This window comes from Neopelma chrysocephalum, unplaced genomic scaffold, assembly GCF_003984885.1.
Source record: "Neopelma chrysocephalum unplaced genomic scaffold, ASM398488v2 Primary Assembly neopelma1_96472, whole genome shotgun sequence".
NCBI classification, from domain to species: domain Eukaryota; kingdom Metazoa; phylum Chordata; class Aves; order Passeriformes; family Pipridae; genus Neopelma; species Neopelma chrysocephalum.
Window position 1 is genome coordinate 243594 of NW_020925118.1, and position 22027 is coordinate 265620.

At 40.6% G+C, this 22027-nt stretch overlaps 1 protein-coding gene across 1 annotated transcript in view; it reads left to right on the top strand.

The window, feature by feature from the left end:
* Window positions 1-22027, top strand: part of RAD23B (RAD23 homolog B, nucleotide excision repair protein) — a 42114-nt gene that overhangs the window by 12258 nt on the left and 7829 nt on the right. Inside the window, exons 2-6 of the mRNA XM_027708689.1 lie at window positions 146-227; window positions 2803-2882; window positions 5232-5467; window positions 8389-8444; window positions 12136-12263. Of these exons, the coding sequence (XP_027564490.1) occupies window positions 146-227; window positions 2803-2882; window positions 5232-5467; window positions 8389-8444; window positions 12136-12263 (582 nt within the window). The remainder of the gene's footprint in view (window positions 1-145; window positions 228-2802; window positions 2883-5231; window positions 5468-8388; window positions 8445-12135; window positions 12264-22027) is intronic.

The following is a 22027-nucleotide window of genomic DNA, read 5'->3' on the forward strand; positions in this document are numbered from 1 at the left end:
AGTGGTTACCTTCCTTGGAAGGTTGATACTTAATCGAGATATGACTGAAACTATTCTTTAGTATTTAAAACTTAAAGTATACTGAATTAGATTTGAATTGTGATCTTTTTTTTTCTTTTTCATTAAGACTGTTTTTGTGCTCTAGGTAAAGGCACTGAAAGAGAAGATTGAATCAGAAAGAGGAAAAGATGCCTTTCCAATAGCTGGCCAAAAACTAATTTATGCAGGTAATGGATATTCTGAAAATACGTTATATGGATCTGCCTTATTTTATGTAGTTCTTTGTCTTTGATGTGAATGTTAAGTCTACTAAAGGTTATAAGAATTGAAATGTAGACAGGTTAAAAAACCCCACAAACACAAAAGTAAACTCATTGTCAAAGTGCACTCTTAATTTTGAATTAGAATTTTTCAGATTTTATTACATGTGTGTCTGTTATCTTTGCTTGTATAGCATGATGTCTTGGGGGTAAGCTTGGTGAAGAAGAAATAACTTTTGTTACAGGAAATCAGGATTTAAGTAGATCAAATCACCTGTTCTGGATTAATTCTTTCATTTTGTTCAATTTATGATGTGTATAGCTGAAGCATTTCTGTATATACCTCAGAGAATTAAAAATCAGATTATTTCTTTCGGATTAACAGAAGAAACTCACCACCAAATCATTGCTGTACAAAGGTACTTCCATTACTCTTAAGCTCTGTCACTACAAATGAGTATTATTTACTAGGAAAAAGCAGGCTAATGTCAGAAAAAAAAAACCCACATGAAATTAACTTTATTTGACCTTTAATTGACCTGGTTTATTCATTCTGCCAGTTATACAGAAATCCATTTTTTTTCTCACTTCATATCAGAACTTAAATTCTATTCCAGTGCTCCCCCTAGTGATTTTTTCTTCTAAAACCAAGCTTGAAAGAAGCTTTGCTGTTCTTTTCACCTCCTGAATGTACTGCTTTGTAACCAGTGTTGTTTTTCTACTTCTAATAAGGTAAAGTCACTAATTTCAGTAGAGAGAGAGGATAATGGCAGAGAAGTTGTCTCTGTACAGCTCTTCAGGACTATGTTTCTGAGCAAGTTTTATGTCCCTTACACTTCAGTGAAGGGAATGCGTGCCAAGAACATGAAGGTAGAAGTTGCATGTATAATCAAGAAATGTGAACAGGGCAGAAGGCTTTGTGAAATATGTATAACACTCTTAATATTTTGTTTCTGTAATTGCAAAAATCAAGGGCTGTATAAGATTGTATGACATGAGTGTTTTCTAAAGCCAGAATGTATTTGCAGTATTATATAATCCTCACAAGTAGGACATACAGGAAGTAAGATGTAGAATAGAAGCCTACCCAAAGATTGATTGTAATTCTTTTTCCCTGGACAGGAGTTACAAGGGTATATTGATGACATTTTTACTTTTGTTAAAATGGCCTATGAACTTTCACAGTTTGGTAAAGCAAAGTGATACCCCAAGTGGACCTGATTAGAGAGGCAGATCTGTTGTGTTGTCCTCTGTATTAGGGTAAAGTCTAGAAACCCTGAGGATGCTTATATATATTTAATATATATATAAAAATATATTATACACACAGACACATATAGATAGATACACACACATACATTTATGGAAGCCTTCCCCAAAATGCCTGTAAACCAGAAATCTGCAAGTAAACCTGTCTAGTTGTGAGTCAGATGCTACAGGTGTTGCTGTAACTGCAGTACATGTAATACTTCCTTGCATCTTTGACTATGCAGGACTGGTGGAACCAGTAGGGAGTAGGACAGTGCCACCACCTCTTTTGTATTCCGGGTGCCATAATTTGTATGTATTGCTTGATTTCCTTGCAATCATCAGGATAAGGGTGTAACCTGCTAGTTATAGCCAAAGGGTGTGTTCCACCATCATTGAGAAAGGTTATGAAAATGTGTATTTTCCTCCTGAAGTAGAGAAGTGCTCTGTGGCACATCTTCAGAAAATGAATCAATTTAAATTGTAAAATATTTCCTGAAAATTCTGTAGTAGAAGCAGGTGCTATATATCTTGCAGAAACACTTTTTCTGATTTGTGGTACTGCCTCTAAACCAGCTTATCCTGAAAAAAAAAGGCAAAAAAGCACATGGCTTAGTGTCTTTCTGGGTTGTTGTAGACATGATGCAAATCTGCTTTGTCACAGTATCATCTCTGCTTGTGAAACATTACAAGTGCTAGGATAACAAATGTTTCTGGGTTTGTCTGATGGCTTTTTTATCCTTCTGGCAAGGTAGCAAGTTATGGAATGGTTCCAGCTTTTTCTAATGTTTTACCCTTCTTTTAAGAGCAAATTGTTAAAGTTGCAAGGTCAAATTTGTTTATTGCAGGTGGGTAATGTTCTGAAGGCCAAACAGAAGATAAGCAGAAAGGAATTTTCTTACTGTTACTTGAGTGTGTAAGCAGACATAAGTTATTCAATCAAGTTTTTTATATGCTGTGGCCTTTCTTCTACATTACTTTTATCTGTGTTAAGGGTCCAGTAAATTTTACGAGATTTAACACTTCTATTTTAAATGTTCTGAAGCATCTTCAACACTTAGGGCAACAGCCTTCAAGCTGATTAGTACAGCTGATTAGGACATCACAGGAAGAAAATTGTAGCTCCACTGCCAAAGGTTAATAGCCAAAACACATTTTGTAGGATTATTTAATGTTTATAAATCTGCATAAAACATGTTTTCATGGGGTCTTTGGAATTGTTTTTATGAGGAAATCCCAAGATTATCTGTTGATCTGCTAAGTAACTTCTTTATTTCTGTCTTTAATTTGCCAGGTAAAATCCTTAATGATGAGACTGCTCTTAAAGAATACAAAATAGATGAGAAGAACTTTGTGGTGGTTATGGTGACAAAAGTGAGTAGTCGTTATTTTTTAATAGGAAACTTCATTAATTTCATTTTATTTTTCTTTGTGCTAAGTGATTGTCTATGCTCATCCTTAAAACCAGTGAAATTGGATCATGTGCAAGTTTTGTTCAACAAAACTTTACCTATTTTTGCAAATAGATAAAAAATATTGCTTCATGGCCCTAGTTTGCCTAGGCTGATTGTTGTTGCTGTTCTGTGCTAAATGTTTATGTCAAAGAAAAAAAATCCTAATGGCTGGTCTTACTGTTCATTCTTTCTCTCTGTTTTTTTTACACTTATATTATTAACAGGAAGAGGGGAACCTAGGTAGTTTATTGCTAAATCCACTGAATGGAGCTCTTCCAGTCTTGCCATGCTGCTTTTCATAACTCACGGTGGTTTCTTTTGTCAAGCTCAACAGCATAAACCAGTAGAGGCAGGATACATATACCAAACAACAAACCTGTGAGTTTTGAAAGACTGCAGTGGCAATTTATAGGGAAAGGCTGTGACATGTATTTGAAGCATTTCTTCTCTGAACCAGTTGCCAGATTGCTTCCAGGAACTAAGCCATTGATTTTTTTAGGCATTCCAGAGCCTTGTGATCTGGATAAAATTTGCTTCATCTCTGTCTTGAGATATGAAGTTAATTTTGGAGTTAGAGGTTCTCCTTCTGACAAAGAAAAACCTTTATGTGAGTTTTGCCTGCCCTTTACTTCTGTCTGGTATTGTCTTATTGAATGTAATTGTTGTTGCTGTCTTCTTGAATGAACAGCTTTATAGGCTGTGGTTTGCCTCAGAGGCATTTATCAGTACAGGAAAATAGGTGCAGATGGATTTCAGAGTCCAGTTTTCATTTTGTTGATAGCAGAAGACTCCAGGGAAGTTGTGCAAGTGCCATTCCTGGAAGTGTTCAAAAAAATGTGTGGCTGTGGCACTCGGGGATGTGGTCTAGTGGTGGGCTCAGCAGTGCTGAGTTAAGAGTTAGATTCAACCATCTTAGAGGTCTTTTTCAACCTAAACAATTCCATGATTCTAAGCACAGACCTCTGTGAGGAACTGCTAAATGCAATACTTTCTGATCTAAAGGACCTATGTTTTGGGCATTTCTTCAGCCTAAGTCTTTTTGCAAGTCTTTAAGCTCAGTTTCCCTTTCCTGATTCTATTGTGGATAAGACATGACTAGTCATGTAGGCACAACCAACTAACTGTGTCTGATGCTCAAAACATTTTTGTATTAAGGGTATCAGAATCTAGCAGAAAATAAAGCCACTTGCATTCCAACTATCAGTGTTTTTCTGTGAATGCTTATTAAAGTGTTTCTTGTTGTGCTTGTCATGTTGGAAGCTGTTCATTCTCAACCTCACCTCTTCTTTCAGACAAAAGGAGGAAATAAATGTTCCCTACTTCAAGAAAGCATTGTCTGACAGTGTTGCACCTTGAATAAGTAGTTGTCTTTTGTTAAAGTTCAGCTATTTTGTCTTGGAAAGGCAGAGACTGAGGTCAGTTTTGTCAGCTCTTAGGGATATTCACAAGTAAGGGACTACAGTGATATGGTTTTTGAAAACATATTTCCATACCTTATCTGGAAGTGACATACATTGTCAAGAGCTGAATTTCTGAATAATGGGATTAATACTGCGTCCAAGCAAAATTCATGTTTCCATTAGAGATGTGAAGATTGAATCACAATTGCATACAAGTATTAACTGCTCTAAATTTGTTGCTGTGGATTTGGTGGTCTGTGATTCTGCTGTATCCTTGCTGCTCACTACAGAACTTTTCTGAAGTATGTGAAATGTTATTTATTGTAGTGCTTTGAATGTAAAGATTGCATAACTAAAACTTTTTACAGGTGAAGTTTTGGGGTTTTTTAATCTCATTTTCCATCAAACAGCATTCATAATGAAATATGATTTCTCTCTTTATCACTTTTTTCCAAACCTGAGTGGTGAGAAAACCTTATGCTTGTTACACCTGTCAGATGTTTTTTGACAACGCTTTTGGTTTCTTCTTGAAAATGTGCTTTTGTAAAACACAAGATTGTTTTCACATGCAGAGTATTGTGGTCTATAAATATTTAGATCTTATCTTTGCATTTCACTTTATACTCAGAGTGTGAATGCTTAGGTGTCTAAATAAGTACTTCAGTGATGCTCCCAGATACTTACCAATGAAATTTTGTTTAAATTGCATTACAGATTTAATGTCCTGCAATGTTTTAATGTTATGCTTGATGTCAAGGCAGCAATATCAAACACAGATGGTCTTAACAGAACCTAATCAGTGTGTTGCTTGCAGAGAGCGGGGGTTTGGGAGTTTTGTGCTGTGTCTGAACTCTATTTTCCTCCTGTAGCCCAAAGCAGCAACTGGAGTCACTCAGCAATCAAATGCCACCTCCACTGTTGGCTCAACAACTGCAGCTCCCACACCAGCCCCTGCTCCTGCCCCTGTGCCAGCCCCTGTCTTTCCACCACCAGCACCAGATGAGGCTGTCTGTGAATCTGCACCTGTGAGTGCCCCTCGAGAAGAGAAGTCAGAAGAAAAACCACCTGAGGCAGCAGCTGCTGTTAGTCCATCATCAACTGACAGGTATGAATGAGCCTCCAAAAGTGAGTTGCCTGTCCATTTCTGCTGCTTCTAGTTTTGATTTGAAGTTTCCATTACAGTGTTACTCTAGTCATTCTCTCAAATCTACATAATTTTTCTTCTTTCTTGACTGTAATTTCAGTCTCTGACTCAAGTATAACATTACTGATCAATCCTAAGAAGCACCCCTCCCTGCTTACACCTTCTCCTGTGGGAAGTGTGGTCTTGGGAATAAACCCGTGGAGTGGAGAGCTAAATGGCACAGGACTTCTGCTCCCATTAGGCATTTCAGAGTTACTATCACACAAGTTTCTTTTCAGACTGAGGATATTCACCTGTGTGGGAATATAATGTTCACGAAGCTCTTAAAGTCATAAGAGGAATGTGTCCTGTCCTGTTCATAAACCTCTGTGTTTTGAATCATGTTGGCTAGATTTGAACCATAACTTCCTTATTGCTCTATGAGTTTCTTAATTTCTGGAGAGAGCTTTTTCTTCCAAAATGTAGGCTATGGTATTGCTCTTTAATCATATAATGCCTTAAAGCTACAAGTTTATTTTTGGCCCATCTGCAGATAGTCGTGGGAATTGGAATAACTTTTAACCACAATTCACTACATTCAAGAAAATCAAATGGAAGTTAAGTTACAGGTTTCATTCCTGTTGTGAGCAAAAAAAAGGCCACTGCATACTTTAAGTTGCTTAAGTATTGCGTGGGATAAACATGCTAACTGGAATTTCATGGCCCTTGAAGTGCTGAATAGCATCAAATCTTCATTTTTCATACACTGTTTTTTAATTATTAGTGTGTTATTTATGTGACTACTGGTGCATAAGACATTAATTCTTGAAGTGGTTGTATTTAAACACATCAGTTGGTATTTAAACCTTGATTTGACAAGGAAGCAAAACTTGCAATTGTTTTTATCTTGAAAATGTCATCATAAGTTTTTTGCACTAAATACTCCAATTGGTTATTTAATTTTGCAATTATGATAAGTGGATATCTCTTAGAAATGGAACACAAATGAAGCTGCATTTATCAGTCAACCTAATTTTTTAAAAATTTTAATAGGTGAGTTTCTTCTCATTTTTTTCTGCTCAGTTAGTCCAGTGGGTTCAAAGATTAATCTTTGATACCAAAATAATGTTTTCCATGTACGGATTGCAGTGTTTTAAACTGCAATAAGGGAGCCTCAGTGTACTTAACAGGAATCAAAAAAATAATTTAATACATGTATTAAGATTATCACCTGCCTTGATTTCAGTGAGTACTGCTTGTTTCTGATTTGCTTTAGAAGTCAAATAACTAAGGCTGGTGAAGATTTATTGAGCCATGGCCAGGCAAGCTGGTGTCCTGTTTTGCCTTTGATCTTTTTTGGTTGTTAATCTCACTACTGACAGATGCTATTGAAGCATTCTTGTTGGAACAAATTTTTTTATTGCATACAAACATGGATCTCTTAAATGACTTGTTAGATTTTTTTTTTTTTTTAAGTGGCATCTTCTGAAAACTGATTCAGATTAATCTGATGATCTTTCACTTGCTGATAGGAGTTGCCAGCTCTAGTAGCCTGATAAAAGTGAAGCTGGTGCAGCTCCATGTCCCCAACTCTACCACATATCAAGGCTGAATATGAATTTCCAAAATACACACACAACATGTATATTCCTGTATATATGGCTGGCTGCTTAGGTCAACTCAGGCAGGAAAAAGACCATCACTCAAGTAAGATACAACACCAGCAGCTTCATCCTGTTCCCCTCTGGCTATTTTAGGGCAAAACCCACTCCTGCAAGATACATATGTATTAACATAAAAGTGAACAATATTAATTTCTCCAGCAGCTGGCCTTAGACTGTTTTGCTAGCAGGCCCCTGGAGTTTGCTACGGTTTTGGCACCTGGGCACGTGATTGCCTTGAGCCCTGCAAGGCTGTTGCAGGCCCTCATACTCAGATTCCCTTTGACCAGCATCCCCATCGGAAAAAATTGTTAGAAATGGAATTTAATAAGGAAAGAGGACGGACTGGGGATGAGGTTCAGGCCACGACCAGGCAAGCATGTTTATATATGAATTGGGCCTTTTTCTCTTTTGTTTTTTTTTTTTTAACTCTCTTGACCCATGCTTTTCATCTGCAGGGTGCCTTGATGCTTTCCTTTCCCTACCTTTGGTTTTTACCCTAGATTTCCCTTAGTAAATCTCACACAGTCTCTTTTTCCCGGCACCCCATGGTGAGTTGCACTACCCTGTAGGCAATACTGCCCTCGAAGGAGTCCTGTTGACCCATCAGGGGTATTGCCCTGAGACCAAGGGGCTGACGCTTTAAGTTTGCAGCCCTGGGACAAGTCAGGAAAAGGGCACCCTTGGCTCTGACTGAGTTAACTGGGATTCTTCTGCCTACTGGTGTGGCCTCTGTGTTCCTTGCTGTTGATGAAGGTGAGCCTTGTAATTTAACAGCTTTGATAACCTGAGATGGAGTAATTGCAAATGTTAGCAGTTTGTATTCCTAGGAAAGCAGGATACTGAGATTTTAATAAGTGCTTGGCACTGACCCACTTGGAGGTCAGACCGGTGACTGTGGGGAAGCAGTTAGTGAGACTGCTGTGTGCTTTTGAAAATCCACCTTGTTCTCCCACCCTTTAAAGCATTCAAGAAAGCAGATGGCTAATCCCTGAGCAGATGGGCAAGAGCCAAACTACTAGGGGTAGCAGGGGGGAGGTTGGCCTTGTGTTAAAAATGGTAGCATTGTAAGTTAGTAAAATCTGGTCTCACTATAGGACCAAAAGAGAGCTCTTTGGAAAGCTTTGGTTTTTTAGAAACAAAGAGGCTATTAGAGTTACAGCTGCTGCTGCTTTTTTTTTTTTTAAACAGGAAATTTTCAACAGTTTTGTAATTACCATTGCACTTGTCTTCATCTTACAGTCCAACAGGTGATACATCTCGATCAAATCTTTTTGAGGATGCTATAAGTGCACTTGGTAAGTGGAATGTTTTTTTTAATGTAGACATTATTTTGGTGCAACAGAGGCATGACAGATTAGCATATGTTGACATTTTCTTCTATATCTGTCATTGTTAAAATTATAATTAAAGTACCCTTCCCTAAGACCTGAAGTTGCTATCTTGGAACCAGCTTCAAGAGCTTCTTTACTGAAGAATACTTCCCTCCATATATTTTTATTGTGTAAAAGGAAGATCCTTATCATCCCTGCTTTTTCCCCCATTTGCCTTAATTTCTCTTCTAACTATTCACTTTGAAGTGGCTTGAATAGAGGACTACATGTAAATACCTATATGCTTTGCACTTTTGCTCCCCAGAGTGCAGGTTGGATAAAATGGCTGCCTTTATAATTCACTTGTTCCACCTTTGAAAGTACTTTATCTTTTGACACATTTAGATTAGATAAATTCACTAGATCTGCTGCTGTCTGAGCTAAGGAATAGATGCCTCCCTGTACCTACAGTTAATTCACTTTTATTTTGACAGTTTAAACATCCTTATTTCTCAGTAGAACAGACAGAATAAAAGCAATAGGAAGGTCTGCCCCTCATTCATGATGATTCTGGTTGCTAGGAAATTTAGGCAAACCCACAACTCCTTACTCCTACTTAAATTTTCGGGTTGTTTTAGAGTGTAGCAAATTAAGGCACAGAAATAAGGAGGAGGTGTCTTTTTTTTGTTTGTTTTATCTTATGTCTGTAAATATGAAGCTGCAATTTGGTACAAAAAGTTAAACTAAGAAAAGAGTTTCACTTACATTTTTATGTAGGGCTGTGTGGGTATATTGAATGCAGGTATTGTGATTAAGCAGCCCAGAGTGATCTAGGTCAGTAGTAATGTTTTATGTCTATTAGTGATAGTCACTAGGTTTAGTCTGTCTAACTGCAGCTTAGGTCTTAAGTGTGACATGTTGTTTTAGAGCTGAAATAGCTGATAGATACTGTAGGAGACAACCAGTTGAGTTGTTACATTTTTTAAGTGACTGCTGCTACCAAAGGTGCGTGCCTCATTAACCATTTGTTTTACCTTGGTGGCCAAAGTGTGGTCATCACAAATACTCATATTAACAGTATTGATCAACAAGTTAAATTAAGGTGGTAGTCTTGATTCAGTTCTTGTCAGAATTTAAAAAAAATGAATCCCATATCAAGAGTGTTGCCTCACTATCTAGTTTACGTGGAAGTTCTGTGATTGTTGTCTGGTTGTAAAGCCTTGTGTCCCTGACAGTTTGGAAATAACAGGCATTGAGTGTAATTTCCTGGGTAAGCAAGCTGGTAGTGTTACAGGCCAAAAAATTTTCAAAGGCAATAGGCATGAACTGTGTCATCCTTTTTCTTCAGAAACTGTCCTAAAAGGAATATGCATAAATTCATGTAGTATGTTTTCACATCCAAAGTTGGATCCTAGACATATTCTAACTGTGGCTTCTCGATTACATTGTCTGAAGTTAATTGACTTCGTTTTGAAAACAGGGATTACTTTCTACTGATTTGCTTTTGTTTAGATTCTGAAAACTGATGTGGCTTTCTATGATATGTAAAGATTTATATGTCTTGCAGTTCTTGTGCAACTATATCTTTCACTGGAGCAGCCTGAGCTTTCTTTAGGGCATGGGACAAGAATTATTGTGGGGAGTGTGATGAACTGGATTTGAGAGTTAATCCAGCTTTAAAATGTTATTTGAAAGACAAAAGCAAGGAGCAGAATCAGTTCAGCATTGACCTCAAACATTTCCAGTAGCACTGTGTAGAGATAGGCCTGACTCTCTATCATGACACTGCTGGTGTGCAACTTCTGAATTATTATTCTTCATCTTACTTTTGCCCAGCTTGTGTAAGTAGCATGTATATGGAGTACACATGCCTAAATTTGCAGTAATTCTGTTTCCTCCTTTGGCTTTTAATTGTGGCTTATGTAGCAGTCTGTGCAGAGCAAGTCAGCCTTTTTGCATCTTTTTTTCCTGTATCAAATCTCTTATACTGGTTCTGGTCTCTACCTAGCTTATATTGAAAAAGCCCTACAGAAGCGTCTTAACTATATCAACAGGTGTTCTGTCTGCTGTTGCTTTTCTGTCTGCTTGATTAGTTTGTTAGCAATAGTAAGGGTAAACAAACTAGTGCTGCATAAGAAAGAACATGAGCAGAAGTTTAGCAGAATCATTGTGTTGGAGTAATTGTTGGCTGAGCTTTTTTTGCATCTCTAGGTCAAAGTTTAGATGATAGGGTTTTTTGGGGGTTTGGTGTCAGTTTTTTTTTAATATCTGAAAAAATGAAGGTAGATGTAAGGTGATTGATCTTGTAGTTCTGTACGAAGACATGAACTTACCATTCCTTAAACTCAGGTTGGCACTATTACTTTGAAGCCCAAATAACAAATACTCAGATTAATCAAGGGTTGTAAATCCTTTATTTATGGATAATGCACAAGTGTCCATGGGCTACGGCTTTTTTTATTATTTGTTCTTGAGCATACTACCCTAAGTCATACATCCACTGATTATTTAGAAGCATTTATTAAAAACCAGGCAGTGGCATTGTGTTAATGTTGCCTTGAGTTAAACACCCTCTCCCTAAGGGAATAAAACTTGTTGGTTCTTTTAATGGTGACTTACTTGTATTAACAGATACAATACAGCTCTAGCAGTATTTGTTTTCTGTGTTTTTTAATTAATCAGTTGTTTTTTATGACTGTTATTTACTCTACTCTCTTACCACTAACTTGCTAGTTGGAGTCAGTCAGTAGTAATATTCCACTGAGATCAGGAATACCTTTATCTGGGGAAGGAGATTAGTATTTTAATGTCTGGTTTTGTTTTTTTCTTTTAAGGAAGGAAAATTAAATGGATTATGAAAAGCGATAATAATCTTCCCTACAGTGAGATTAGTGTAGTGATCAGTTGCCCTTAAATTGCTCATGTATAGTGTGTGTACCCATTTGTCTTAATGGCTGCAGGTATGGGACAGTTTTTGTCCGTGTAAGAGTTGGCGGATTTGATGTGATGGATGTCTAGTCAAATAATAAATTGAATGAGATATGAATTAAATTAGGTAACTTAGTCTCACTGAGGTCTTGAGTGGCTTTCCTAGATACAACTTTAAAATCTTCTGGCTGACTTGAGTTGGTCCATGTTAAGTTGATTAGATTACTTTGGTCATCATCACCAGCATGTAGCAATGTATAGTTGTAACTTGGTCATCACTATTTGTCATCAATCTAACAATAGCATAGCAGAGAGTCTTTATTTGGGAAGACCCCAATGGCTAACAGTTTAAAAGGCAGGTTTCTGCCTCAAAAGTTTTGATTTCCAATTTTATGCTGCGGGAGGCTTTTCTTGATTACATCAGTAATTATTAGCTGTGAGGATGCCCTTGACCTTAGGTGAAAACTTGGAGAGAGAACATTATTTCAATTACAAGTACAGAAGTATCACAAGTGCTGCTTTTGTCAGTAGAGGTTTACATTGTGTTCATTGCCTTCTCCTATTTCCAATCAAATTCATAACAAAATATATTTGGAATTAAAGCCACGTGGCATGTTTAATGTGAGCTTCTCTTTACTTTTTAGTGAATGACTCAAATTTGGGTAGAAATGAGGTTTATCTGTTGAAACTTTTTTGTGATTTTTTTTTTTGTCTTATTCCCCTAAAATGGTGGTCATGTGACTTCTAGTGACAGGTCAGTCTTATGAGAATATGGTGACTGAGATCATGTCAATGGGCTACGAACGAGAGCAAGTGATTGCGGCACTGAGGGCCAGCTTCAACAACCCTGACAGAGCGGTGGAATACCTCTTGATGGTGAGCAGCTGCTTTACCAACACCTTGTTCTTTCTGATTTTATGTTTTCCACATAGCTTTCACTTTGATTTACATGTTATTTTGAATATTAATCAATCAGTGAGAGTCATATCTTTTCACAGAGGAACAACTTCAGGCAGAGCATCTGGAAGGATGAGATTCAGACTTTGGTGGTCATGATGTGTTATAGAAAACACTGAAGTCATCCCTAACCACCTCTATCGCTTCTTTGCTTTTACTATTTGTTGATTTGTATGGATATGTATGTAAATTATGTTCTGTTGCAGTGATAGTTCTAAATGCCAATGGCTGACTCAATGCTTTTGCATCACATCTTAGTGACATGTTTTAGTTGATCAGTTGTACTTTTAGATTAGTATCTATAGCATCACCTAGGCATTTTTTAAGTTCCAGTTCACTGTTTTTGCTAATAATGCACAGTGTTCTTAATATACTCTCCAAACAGCAAATTTTGAGAGTTTTTTGAAGTGTGCTTAATTTAACCGATGTTTTAATTTAAGCAGTGTTCTAGAGAAGAAACAATTTTTGTTTGATAAATACAGTTTGAAGGGTGAAATCAACTTCACTCATGTGAGAGAAAATAGAAGAGTAACTTCACTTTAATGGAAACCATGTGAGTTGTTTTAGGGTTTTTTGGATTATTTCTCATTGTATACCTCAATCTGACAGGTGAATTGTAACCACCATAGAATCTGTCTGTGATCTTGTTGCTTAATCAGTATTTTCAGTGCATTTAGTTTTCACTCTAGCATACCATTTTTTTTCCCTGATGTGGTTTTTCCTTTTTTCTGGACAATCTGAACTTTATTAGAATTGGAAATCAGATACCTTGGACCAGTCCTTGCAAAATACCTGTGGATTAAATTTCTAATTGATTGATGAGAAAACCAGCATCTTTACCTCCAGTTATAAAACTTTGCTTTTGCTAATGAAGTTTTTCTTCAGTAATTACAACTACAAGTCACTGGCATGCTTGCTACTTACATGAGGGTACTCAAGACTTTATAACCTTCAGATTTTAAACTGACAACAAATGTTTTGAGTACAAGAATGTACAATTATCACCTATCATTAGGCCACAAGGGTGAATGGAGTAGTTCCCAACTATCTGCCGTAAGTCTGCAACCTCAAATTTTTGTTTTTCATGTAATAAAAATGTTGATTTTAGTGTTCATCTAGTCTGTACATACGCTATAAATTTGGTGCCTCCCCTAAGTGTTGGGTTTGCTGTGTGTGTGCAGTTCTTGTACACTCAGTCTGAGATTTCCCTCCTCTGTCTTATTTCTGTTCAAGAAGTCCAGAATAGAAACAAAACATTGCTATGATGAAGTTCAACACGTCACATCTGCCAAATAGATTTTCTGACTGACCTGAGCAGTTAATTTCCGCTCCTTCAGTAGGTTCTGTGTATACAATGAGTTCTTCTCTTATATAAGGTGGTCCCTTTATGTTTCATGTTGTCCTCCACTGAGAATACTTTTTCTTTGTTCTTCCTCTTCTTCCTGCTGGAAAAGGAAGTGGGGAGGAACAGTGTTGCTCTTGGAGACCATATTAGCTGGCCTACTTCTGTTCCCCTTCTAGGAGAATCATGTTGCTATAAATGGTCTTTCTAACTGTTCTTGATCTGCTGTGTTCTAAACATGTTCCTTACTGTCCTGCTGCCTTAAAAAAAAACTTATTTTTGGTTAATACAGGTCCATTAATGACAGTGTTCTTTGACACTCTGTTGCCTGCCTCCAAACTATCATCAGTGTTATCTTTGTTATAATCTGCAGAGTAGGATTTAGGGTGTTGAGGTCTCTAAGTGTATACAATTGTCCAGTTTTAAAGAACCAGTACACCAAAGGTACCTTAGAGTGTTAGAAAGAAAACGTCAAGAGACTCCCTGTGCTTAAAACGTAGCTGTTCCTCAGGTGAGCCCTGAAGATTCTGCTTATCGTCCACAGTTCAGGTGACAAGCTGTTCAGTTTTCGTGGCTTCATCATTGAGGATCTAGGTGTAATCCTGTGTCTGAGTGTGGTCATGGAAGGAGGTCTCAATTCCAAAAGACACTTTCTTTTTGTATACTCCAGACTCATCTCTGGAGGCATTTACATTCAGATTTCTTTGACCCCAGGATTTCCTAACCCCTAATTGGGAAGGAGTCCTGTTGTCTCATCAACAACCAGACCATTGCTTGCAGCCTTTAAGTTTGGAAATTTTTAGGAACTATTTTTCTGTGAGGATAGTCACACACTGAACATGTTCCCTGGAGAGATGGACAGTATCCTGTGCCTGTCAGTGTCTCAGAGGGGTTTGAACAATACCCTTTACAGGCTTTAACTTTTGGTCAGCCGTGAATTGGTCAGGCAGTTTGACTAAATGATCGCTGGAGTACCTTCCAACTGGAACTGTTCTGTTCTCCGTTCTGCTCAGGGGCCGGACCTGCTGTGGTTGTTACCCTTTGGAGAGCAATGTCAGCTAAAAACTGCTATAGTGCTCAGTTAAACAGTAAACAATTATTTCATCCACTGTAAGGCACCAATGGACTTTTTTGCTGCCCAAGAAATGTGTATATTCAGTATGACTTGTGTGTGAATTGATACCATGTCTTATTCTTTGGGTAACTGCATGAACAAGGTCCACATGCCTCACTAGTCTTGTCTGATTACACAGTCTCTGTTATCTGGAGAGTGACACCTCAGGCTTGTATTTAACAGTTAAGGTGATGTTCAAGATGACAAATAATTTCTAAGTGAACTTGTTTGAACTAGTTTTCATAGTGCTTCCACTCAAGAGCAAACTTAAGGTTTGAACAAGCACGTTGTTCGATCTGGGCACAGATTACAGTGATGACTTAGGCCTGTGAATAGGTGAAATCAGCTAATAGTTTCATAAGATTAACCCAAGTTGTTACATTATACTTAGTTTCCCAGAAATGACTGATTTGTTGGGAAGTTATTTAAGCAGTGGTCTGTAAGCCACTGATAAGAAAGAATTACCTCAGAATTACACCGTGAATGGAATTTTCCTTCCCCTCTATGTAGCAAGGTTACTGAGCCTTATAAAGGTAATGAATGAAGTGTGTGACAGGGAAAACTTGCATTTATTCCTCTGAGTGGCTTAAACATGTACGTGATGATTAGGTGATTTATACCTTGCTGTGCTTCTTATCATACAGGTAAGGCAAAGTTTTGCCTGGAGCACTGTCCATTTCTCCCTTTCTAGATGTGCCTTCCATATTAGCTGTATATTTGTCCCTTTTGTTCAGCTGTAGTGATGAACATACCACGTTGCAGCAAGATTTTTAATCTACCTTACCTACCAGTGATTTTTGTGGCAGGCTTGTGTTGCCTAAAAGACCGCAGAGAAAAAAAACTCCAGCCAATTTAGTGTATAAGATAAGATAAAGAGACCAGGTCCTTTAATCTCAGGTCTAAGGCCCAGGGAATACATACCACGCGCACACCCTCAGGCAGTGGTTCTATGATTTTATAATAAGGCCCAGGTTCTGCTCCCTGACATGCCCCTTCAGGAATTGGGTCTGGGGGCATTTGGGACCCCTTCCTTCTCATCCTTGTCTTCTTCGTAGCACACACAGTCCTTGGAGTTCCTCCAAAGTTCTGAGCTTCAAGGTTGCTGTGTCTGTGTGATATCTTCTGGTCCAGGCCTTAGGGTGTTTTTCTACAATTCTACCTTGAAAAGAAGACCAAACAAGCTAACAGAATTTTAGAGGGATTGATATGAAATGGGATAATATGGTTGGGTATGTGTAAACATTATGCTACAGGGTAAGGGATATAATACAGCTACATTCATTACACATCTACCTCTAAAATCTATAAAAGTTTAAAAATCAAAAAAAAGCTCTGAGGCATCAGTCCCCCATTTAGAGATGGACAAAACTCAATCTTGTCCAATCTCTACCACTTACACCTAGCATTATACCAAAGGGATGACCAACATCTGCAGCATCAGGTCATGCAATGAGCTATTATTCAAACTCTAACTATGTACATCACTAATATAAACAGTTGTTTTAGCCAGGTCCAGCTTGGTAACCATGAAGTAAGTTTGTGGAGATATCTCTGTAAACCTAATGAGACATCTTCAGGAATTGCCCAATGTAGGATTTAAACTTGATGCCAAATTTTAGCGGAATCCATAGTGCAGATCCAGCACTCACTTTCATGAAGAATATTGGGTGCATTTTACTAAAGCCAAATGTAAATTTTGGTTCTAAACCCGTATCATAGTTACCAACTCTACAGATAACATATAGAGAAGAAACAGTCTAGGCTACATCCTCTTCATCGGTGTCAGGCTCTGATTTGCTAGAAGTTCCAGGAACTGAAGCTTTCTTAACTCTGGAGTAATGAAACCAGTGTCCTTTGCCAGCAATTTCAACTGCAGTGAGGGAAGTCAGCAGGACTTGAAATGGTCCTCTCCACTTGGCTTGCAATGGGTTACTGTCCCACCATTTAACATAGACCCGGTCTCCAGGCTGGAATTGATGAGCAGGGGTGTCCAATCCTATGGGTCTGGATAACTCGATGAATCTCTGGAGTTTCTGTAACGTAGAGCCTAGAGCCACTAAAGACTTGCGTAGATCAACTTTCCCCCTCATGTGAATGTCCCCTGGAATGTGCGGAGCTTGATATGATCTCCCATATAATATTTCATAAGGACTTATATTATCTCTCCGCCTTGGTTGTATGTGAATTCTGAGCAGAGCTAGAGGCAAAGCCTGAACCCATGACATGGATGTTTCCTGACAAATTTTACCAATTTGCATTTTAAGAGTAGCGTTCATACGTTGTACTTTCCTGCTTGCCTGAGGTCTGTAGGAAGTATGCAGGTCCCAGACAATTCCCAGGATGTGACAAACCTCCTTCGCTATTGTTGCAATGAAATGTGTCCCTCTATCTGATGATGTTCTTAGAGGAATCCCAAACCTTGGAATTATGTGGTTGAGCAAAGCTTTTACCACTTCCCTTGCTGTGTTAGTGCGACAGGGTTAAGCTTCAGGCCATCCACTGAAGGTGTCAACCAGTACCACCAGTATGTACTTGTATCCCTCCCTGGGTGGTAACTCAGCAAAATCTATTTGCCAGTAATCTCCGGGAAGGTCCCCGGGCTTTGTTACCCCTAGCACCACTCTCTTGCTTGTATCAGTATTGTTTTGCCTGCAGATTTCACATTTACTTACAATGGATTGCACAGCTCTGGTCATACCTATCCCTATTACTCCCTTCTTCAAATGTTTTAGAAGGTTTTATGTTCCCCAGTGGGTATCCTCATGTTCCCGCAGAGCTATCTCCCTAAGGAGTGGGGGTGTGACCACAACCTGTCCTGTAGGTGTAACAGCCCATCCACTTTTTGATTTCAGTGTTAAGGGACTTAATTAACTGGTGGTCTTTCTCATCATATTTTGGAGTGAACCCTGTCAGATCGATTTCCTTCTGTGGTATTACTGCTAGGATACCTTTTTCTGCAGCCCTTTTTGCTGCCTGGTTGGCAAAATGATTTCCCAATTTGGGAGTTGTTTTCCCCTTTTGATGTTAATGTGGTCAATAAGGTATAGGGGTTGGCCACTACTGGATGTATATCCTCTGTTATTTTGTTGATTGCCCTTAGATCCTGCACCAATCGATAGCTCTTACCATCAGCTTTTTTTACTGGTAGGACTGGGGGTATTGTATTTGGATTCACATTCTACCAATAACCCAGATTTAATCCTTTACAACTTTCTAGCTTCAAAGGGTATTGGTTTTGTCTTACCAGTGTTGCTCTTGGTTTGAATGTGATGCTTACAGGTTCTGCTTGCTTGGACCTCCCAGGACAATTGCTAGCCCACACTATAGGGATGACAGCATTCTCAGCCTCCGCGGGGATCTCTCCGTGGTTCTCCTGCATGCAAAAGGCAGCTGCCTCGATATATTTAGTGTCAGGAATTATGACTTTTATTCCCCGCCCCTTGCAGAATTTAATTTTGGCTTCAAATTTCTCCAGTAGATCCCTACCCAGTAAAGGCTTGGGAGAGTTTGGCATATAGAGGAATTGATGAGTTACCCAGTCCCTTCCCAATTTAAATCTCAAAGGTTCAAAGAAAGGCCTTGTTTCGCTTACCCCTGTAGCACCAACCACTGTTACAGTATGATGACTCAGTTTTCCTTCCAGAGTGTTTACACAGAATATGCTGCGCCTGTATCAACCAAGATTTCCACTTCTTCCACTCCCAGCTCAGCTACAATCAGAGGTTCTGCTGGGGAAGAATCCTCCAGTCCCCTTCAGACACCCTGTCCATCCTGGTCCACAGCCAGTTGAGGGACTGGGTTTCCACTTCTCTTCAAATCTGGACAATCCCTTCTCCAGTGCCCTTTCTTTTTGCAGAAAGAACACCTATCATTCCCCTTATTATGCTGGCAGTTGCATTTACAACACTTGCAGTGGGCATTGTGCTTGCGGTGTTCCTGGCAGTTACTGCATTTGTGGGGTGTGTGGCAGTCATCTGCCTCCACCTCCAACACTTTTGCCTTGCCTTTCTGATCCCTATTCCAATACACTGTCCATGCTATATCCAATATCTCACTGATCTCTTTCTTCTCACTTGCCTTTTGCAACTTTTTCCTTATATCATCGACAGACTGACCTATGAACAAATAGATCAACCTGAACAAATAGATCAAATGTTTTTTCCCAAGGTTTGAATTGATGTCCACATCTGTATACTTTCGTAGGATGTCTTTCAGCCTATTCAAGAAGTCTGTCAGGGATTCATTCTTGTCTTGCTTCACCTCATACATTTTTGTCCAATTTACTGCTTTTGGAATACCATGTCTTAAACCATACCCCACTCAATCCTGATAGTGTTTCAATGCTTCCCTCTTTTCTGGTGAATTGGGATCCCACTTTGGGTCCTCTGGGGGGAATATATCCTTAAGTTCCCCTGTGAGTTTTTCAGATGCTAGTAGTAGCTCAATCCCAGACCAGGCAGCTCACTTACTCATTTTCTTCTCCATCATGACTTCCAGGTCATACCAGTCCGGATTTTGTGTTCTTATTTCTACAAAATTAGCCATTTTTTCTGTGTTTTCTCTATATACCCCCCCTGAGCCCTTCCATTGTTGTAACTCCACCAGCGAAAAAGGAATTTTTATCAAAACTGGTCCTTGGTAACCCATGGCGTGTCTCAGGGGAGCCCCTGTGACAGTTTTCTCCTTTCTTGTTGTCGTTCTCCTAGCCATCGGGCTTGGATCCGACAGAGCCTCACACACCCTTCTCCACTTCCCTTCGTAGTTGCCGAGGAAACCTTCGCCTTTGTTTATGGTTTTACTACGGGAGCTTTTTCCTCCTCTGAGGTACTGACTGATTCGTCATCAGAGGCTTCTGTACCTGTGTCAGTGAGATCACGATCTCTAGTTTCGAATTTCATGCTCGAGGGGTCAAAGAGGAGGAAGACCTTGCCTTTGCCTCCTGTCGGAGGCCAAGAACGATCTGCTTTTCTTTGGTGTGCCCGTTCACTCTTGATATGGGGTAAAAGCTGGAAACGCCCCCGGGGGCTGCCCCCCCTCTTCTGGAATGGGAAACCCTGCATACCAAGGGAGGGGCAGTCGGGAATGACCGCGCCCCCCGCTTACCCTGGGGGAGGGTAAGGACCATAAGGATTGGGAGGGCTAAAGGGGAAGAGGCGGCTCCAGCTCCGCCCATAATGGTGGAGCCAGAGGATCCGGTGTCGATTGGGGCAGTGACCCCGGCTGCAGCCATGTCTGGGCCGGTCGCAGCCGAGGGGCGGTCTGTGCCTGCACCTGCCGCGCTCCCTGCTCCGTCCGTCAGACCCATGGCAGCTCCCACGGCCGTGACCCCGGTCGCCGCTGCCGCCGTCCCGTCTGCCAGACTTGTGGCAGCTCCCGTCGCGCAGGCGGCCGTTTGTCCCGTAGCGGTGGGTCCCACCGCCGCCCCCGTGGCGATGGCTCCGGTAGCTGCTGTGGCAGGCGCTGTCCCCGCCAGTCCCATAGCTCCCGTGATCCCTGTCGCTGCTGCCGGAATCGCCGCGGTGACTCCCGTGCTAGTGCCAGCCCCTGGCGGTCCCGCGGCTGGACCTGCTCCCGCTACGCTGACGGCAACGCCGGCGGCAGCACCTACAGTCACGCCTGCAACCCCTGTGGCCGCCTGACCAGCGCTGGCAACCGCCCCCGCCTGTCCTGTGGTGCCCGCGGCTCCGGTGGGACCTGCGCCCACTGCGCCTGTGGCAGGTCCCCCAGTGCCGGCCGAACCTGATCCAGCAGGAGTGGCTCCCGGGTTTCCCCCTTGCAAATTGGGGGCCATTAAAAGATCTAAATGCTCGTCTGTCAGGCTTTTAACATAAATTTGACTGATGGGCTCACGTTTACCACGATTTTTCCTCTCTCCTCTCTCTAAAACCATTTCTGAGAGCTCTGCCTCTACAGGGGCTTTATCTTAACTTATACTCTCTCTTCCATTCTGGATGGTTTAAAAAGGCCAAAAACAATTCAGCATACACTACTTCGTTCCATCGGTCCTCCTTATGAAGGGTCGACATAAGCTGTAACACTGTATTCATTTGAAAAGAGCCAAACTTCGGCCAAGTCTCCCCTTCGAGCAGCCTGTGCAAAGGCCACATAATTATAGAGAGCTTGCATAACTCCTGCCTCTTTAAAGATGTTTCAGGGCCTGTCAAATGCCTCCAGTGCTGCAAAACCAAGGCTAAAGGAGATCCTTTTGGGATGTCCTCCTCTCAGGACTCGACACAACCCATGATGACAACTACCAGGCAGGAAAAAGCTTCCTGGCACCAGATTTGAACTCGCGACCTCAGGATTACCCAGCAACCTCCCTCTCCAAACACCACCACCAACTTCAAGCCAGGACAGGGTATTTTAATGCAGAGAAAGGCATCCGTTTCCTTCTGGCTGTACCAAGCCAATGCAAAGCCCCTGAGTAACCACAGTGGTAGGCTCCACTGTCCCTGCCCTGCCTTTATTGAAGCTGCAAGGGGGGCGTCCTCCACCCACTCCCCTTTAATTGTCCTGGGCTTCCGCCCACAGACTGGAAAAACACCGATTTATGCAACAACACGGGCCCAAAGTCTCACTTTCTAGCCTACCATATTCCCCTGTTTCCAGGAAAAACCCCTTTGCAGCTTCTAGCAAAATTACCCAAAGGAACTGCTCTTTTATCTCACCTCTGTGTGTGTGGTTCTGAGGAGCTGGGCTTCTCAAGATTGGTGCAGGAATTCTCCAAAATATGCCAGCAGAAGAAGAATTTCCTGCAGGATTATGTTTCCTGATCCGGAGGAGTCACAGGTCCCACTTTTCCGCCTTTCAGAGTGCCATGACTGTTGCCTGAAAGACTGCGGAGAAAAAAGACTCCAGGCCAATTTAGTGTATGAGATAAGACAAAGAGAGCAGGTCCGTAATCTCAGGCCTAAGGCCCTGGGAATACATACCATGTGCGCTCACCCAGACAGTGGCTCTGTGATTTTATAATAAGGTCCATCCAATCCCAGATCTGTCCAGCCTCAGTTCTGCCCAGTTCTACCCCCTGACACGCCTCCTCGGGAATTGGGTCTGGGGGCGTTTGGGACCCCTTCTTCCTCATCCTCGTCTTCTTCACAGCACACACAGTCCTTGAAGTTCCTCCAAAGTTCTGGGCTTGAAGGTCGCTGTGTCTGTGTGACATCTTCTGGTCCAGGCCTTAGGGTGTTTTTCTACAATTCTACTTTGAAAAGAAGACTAAACACA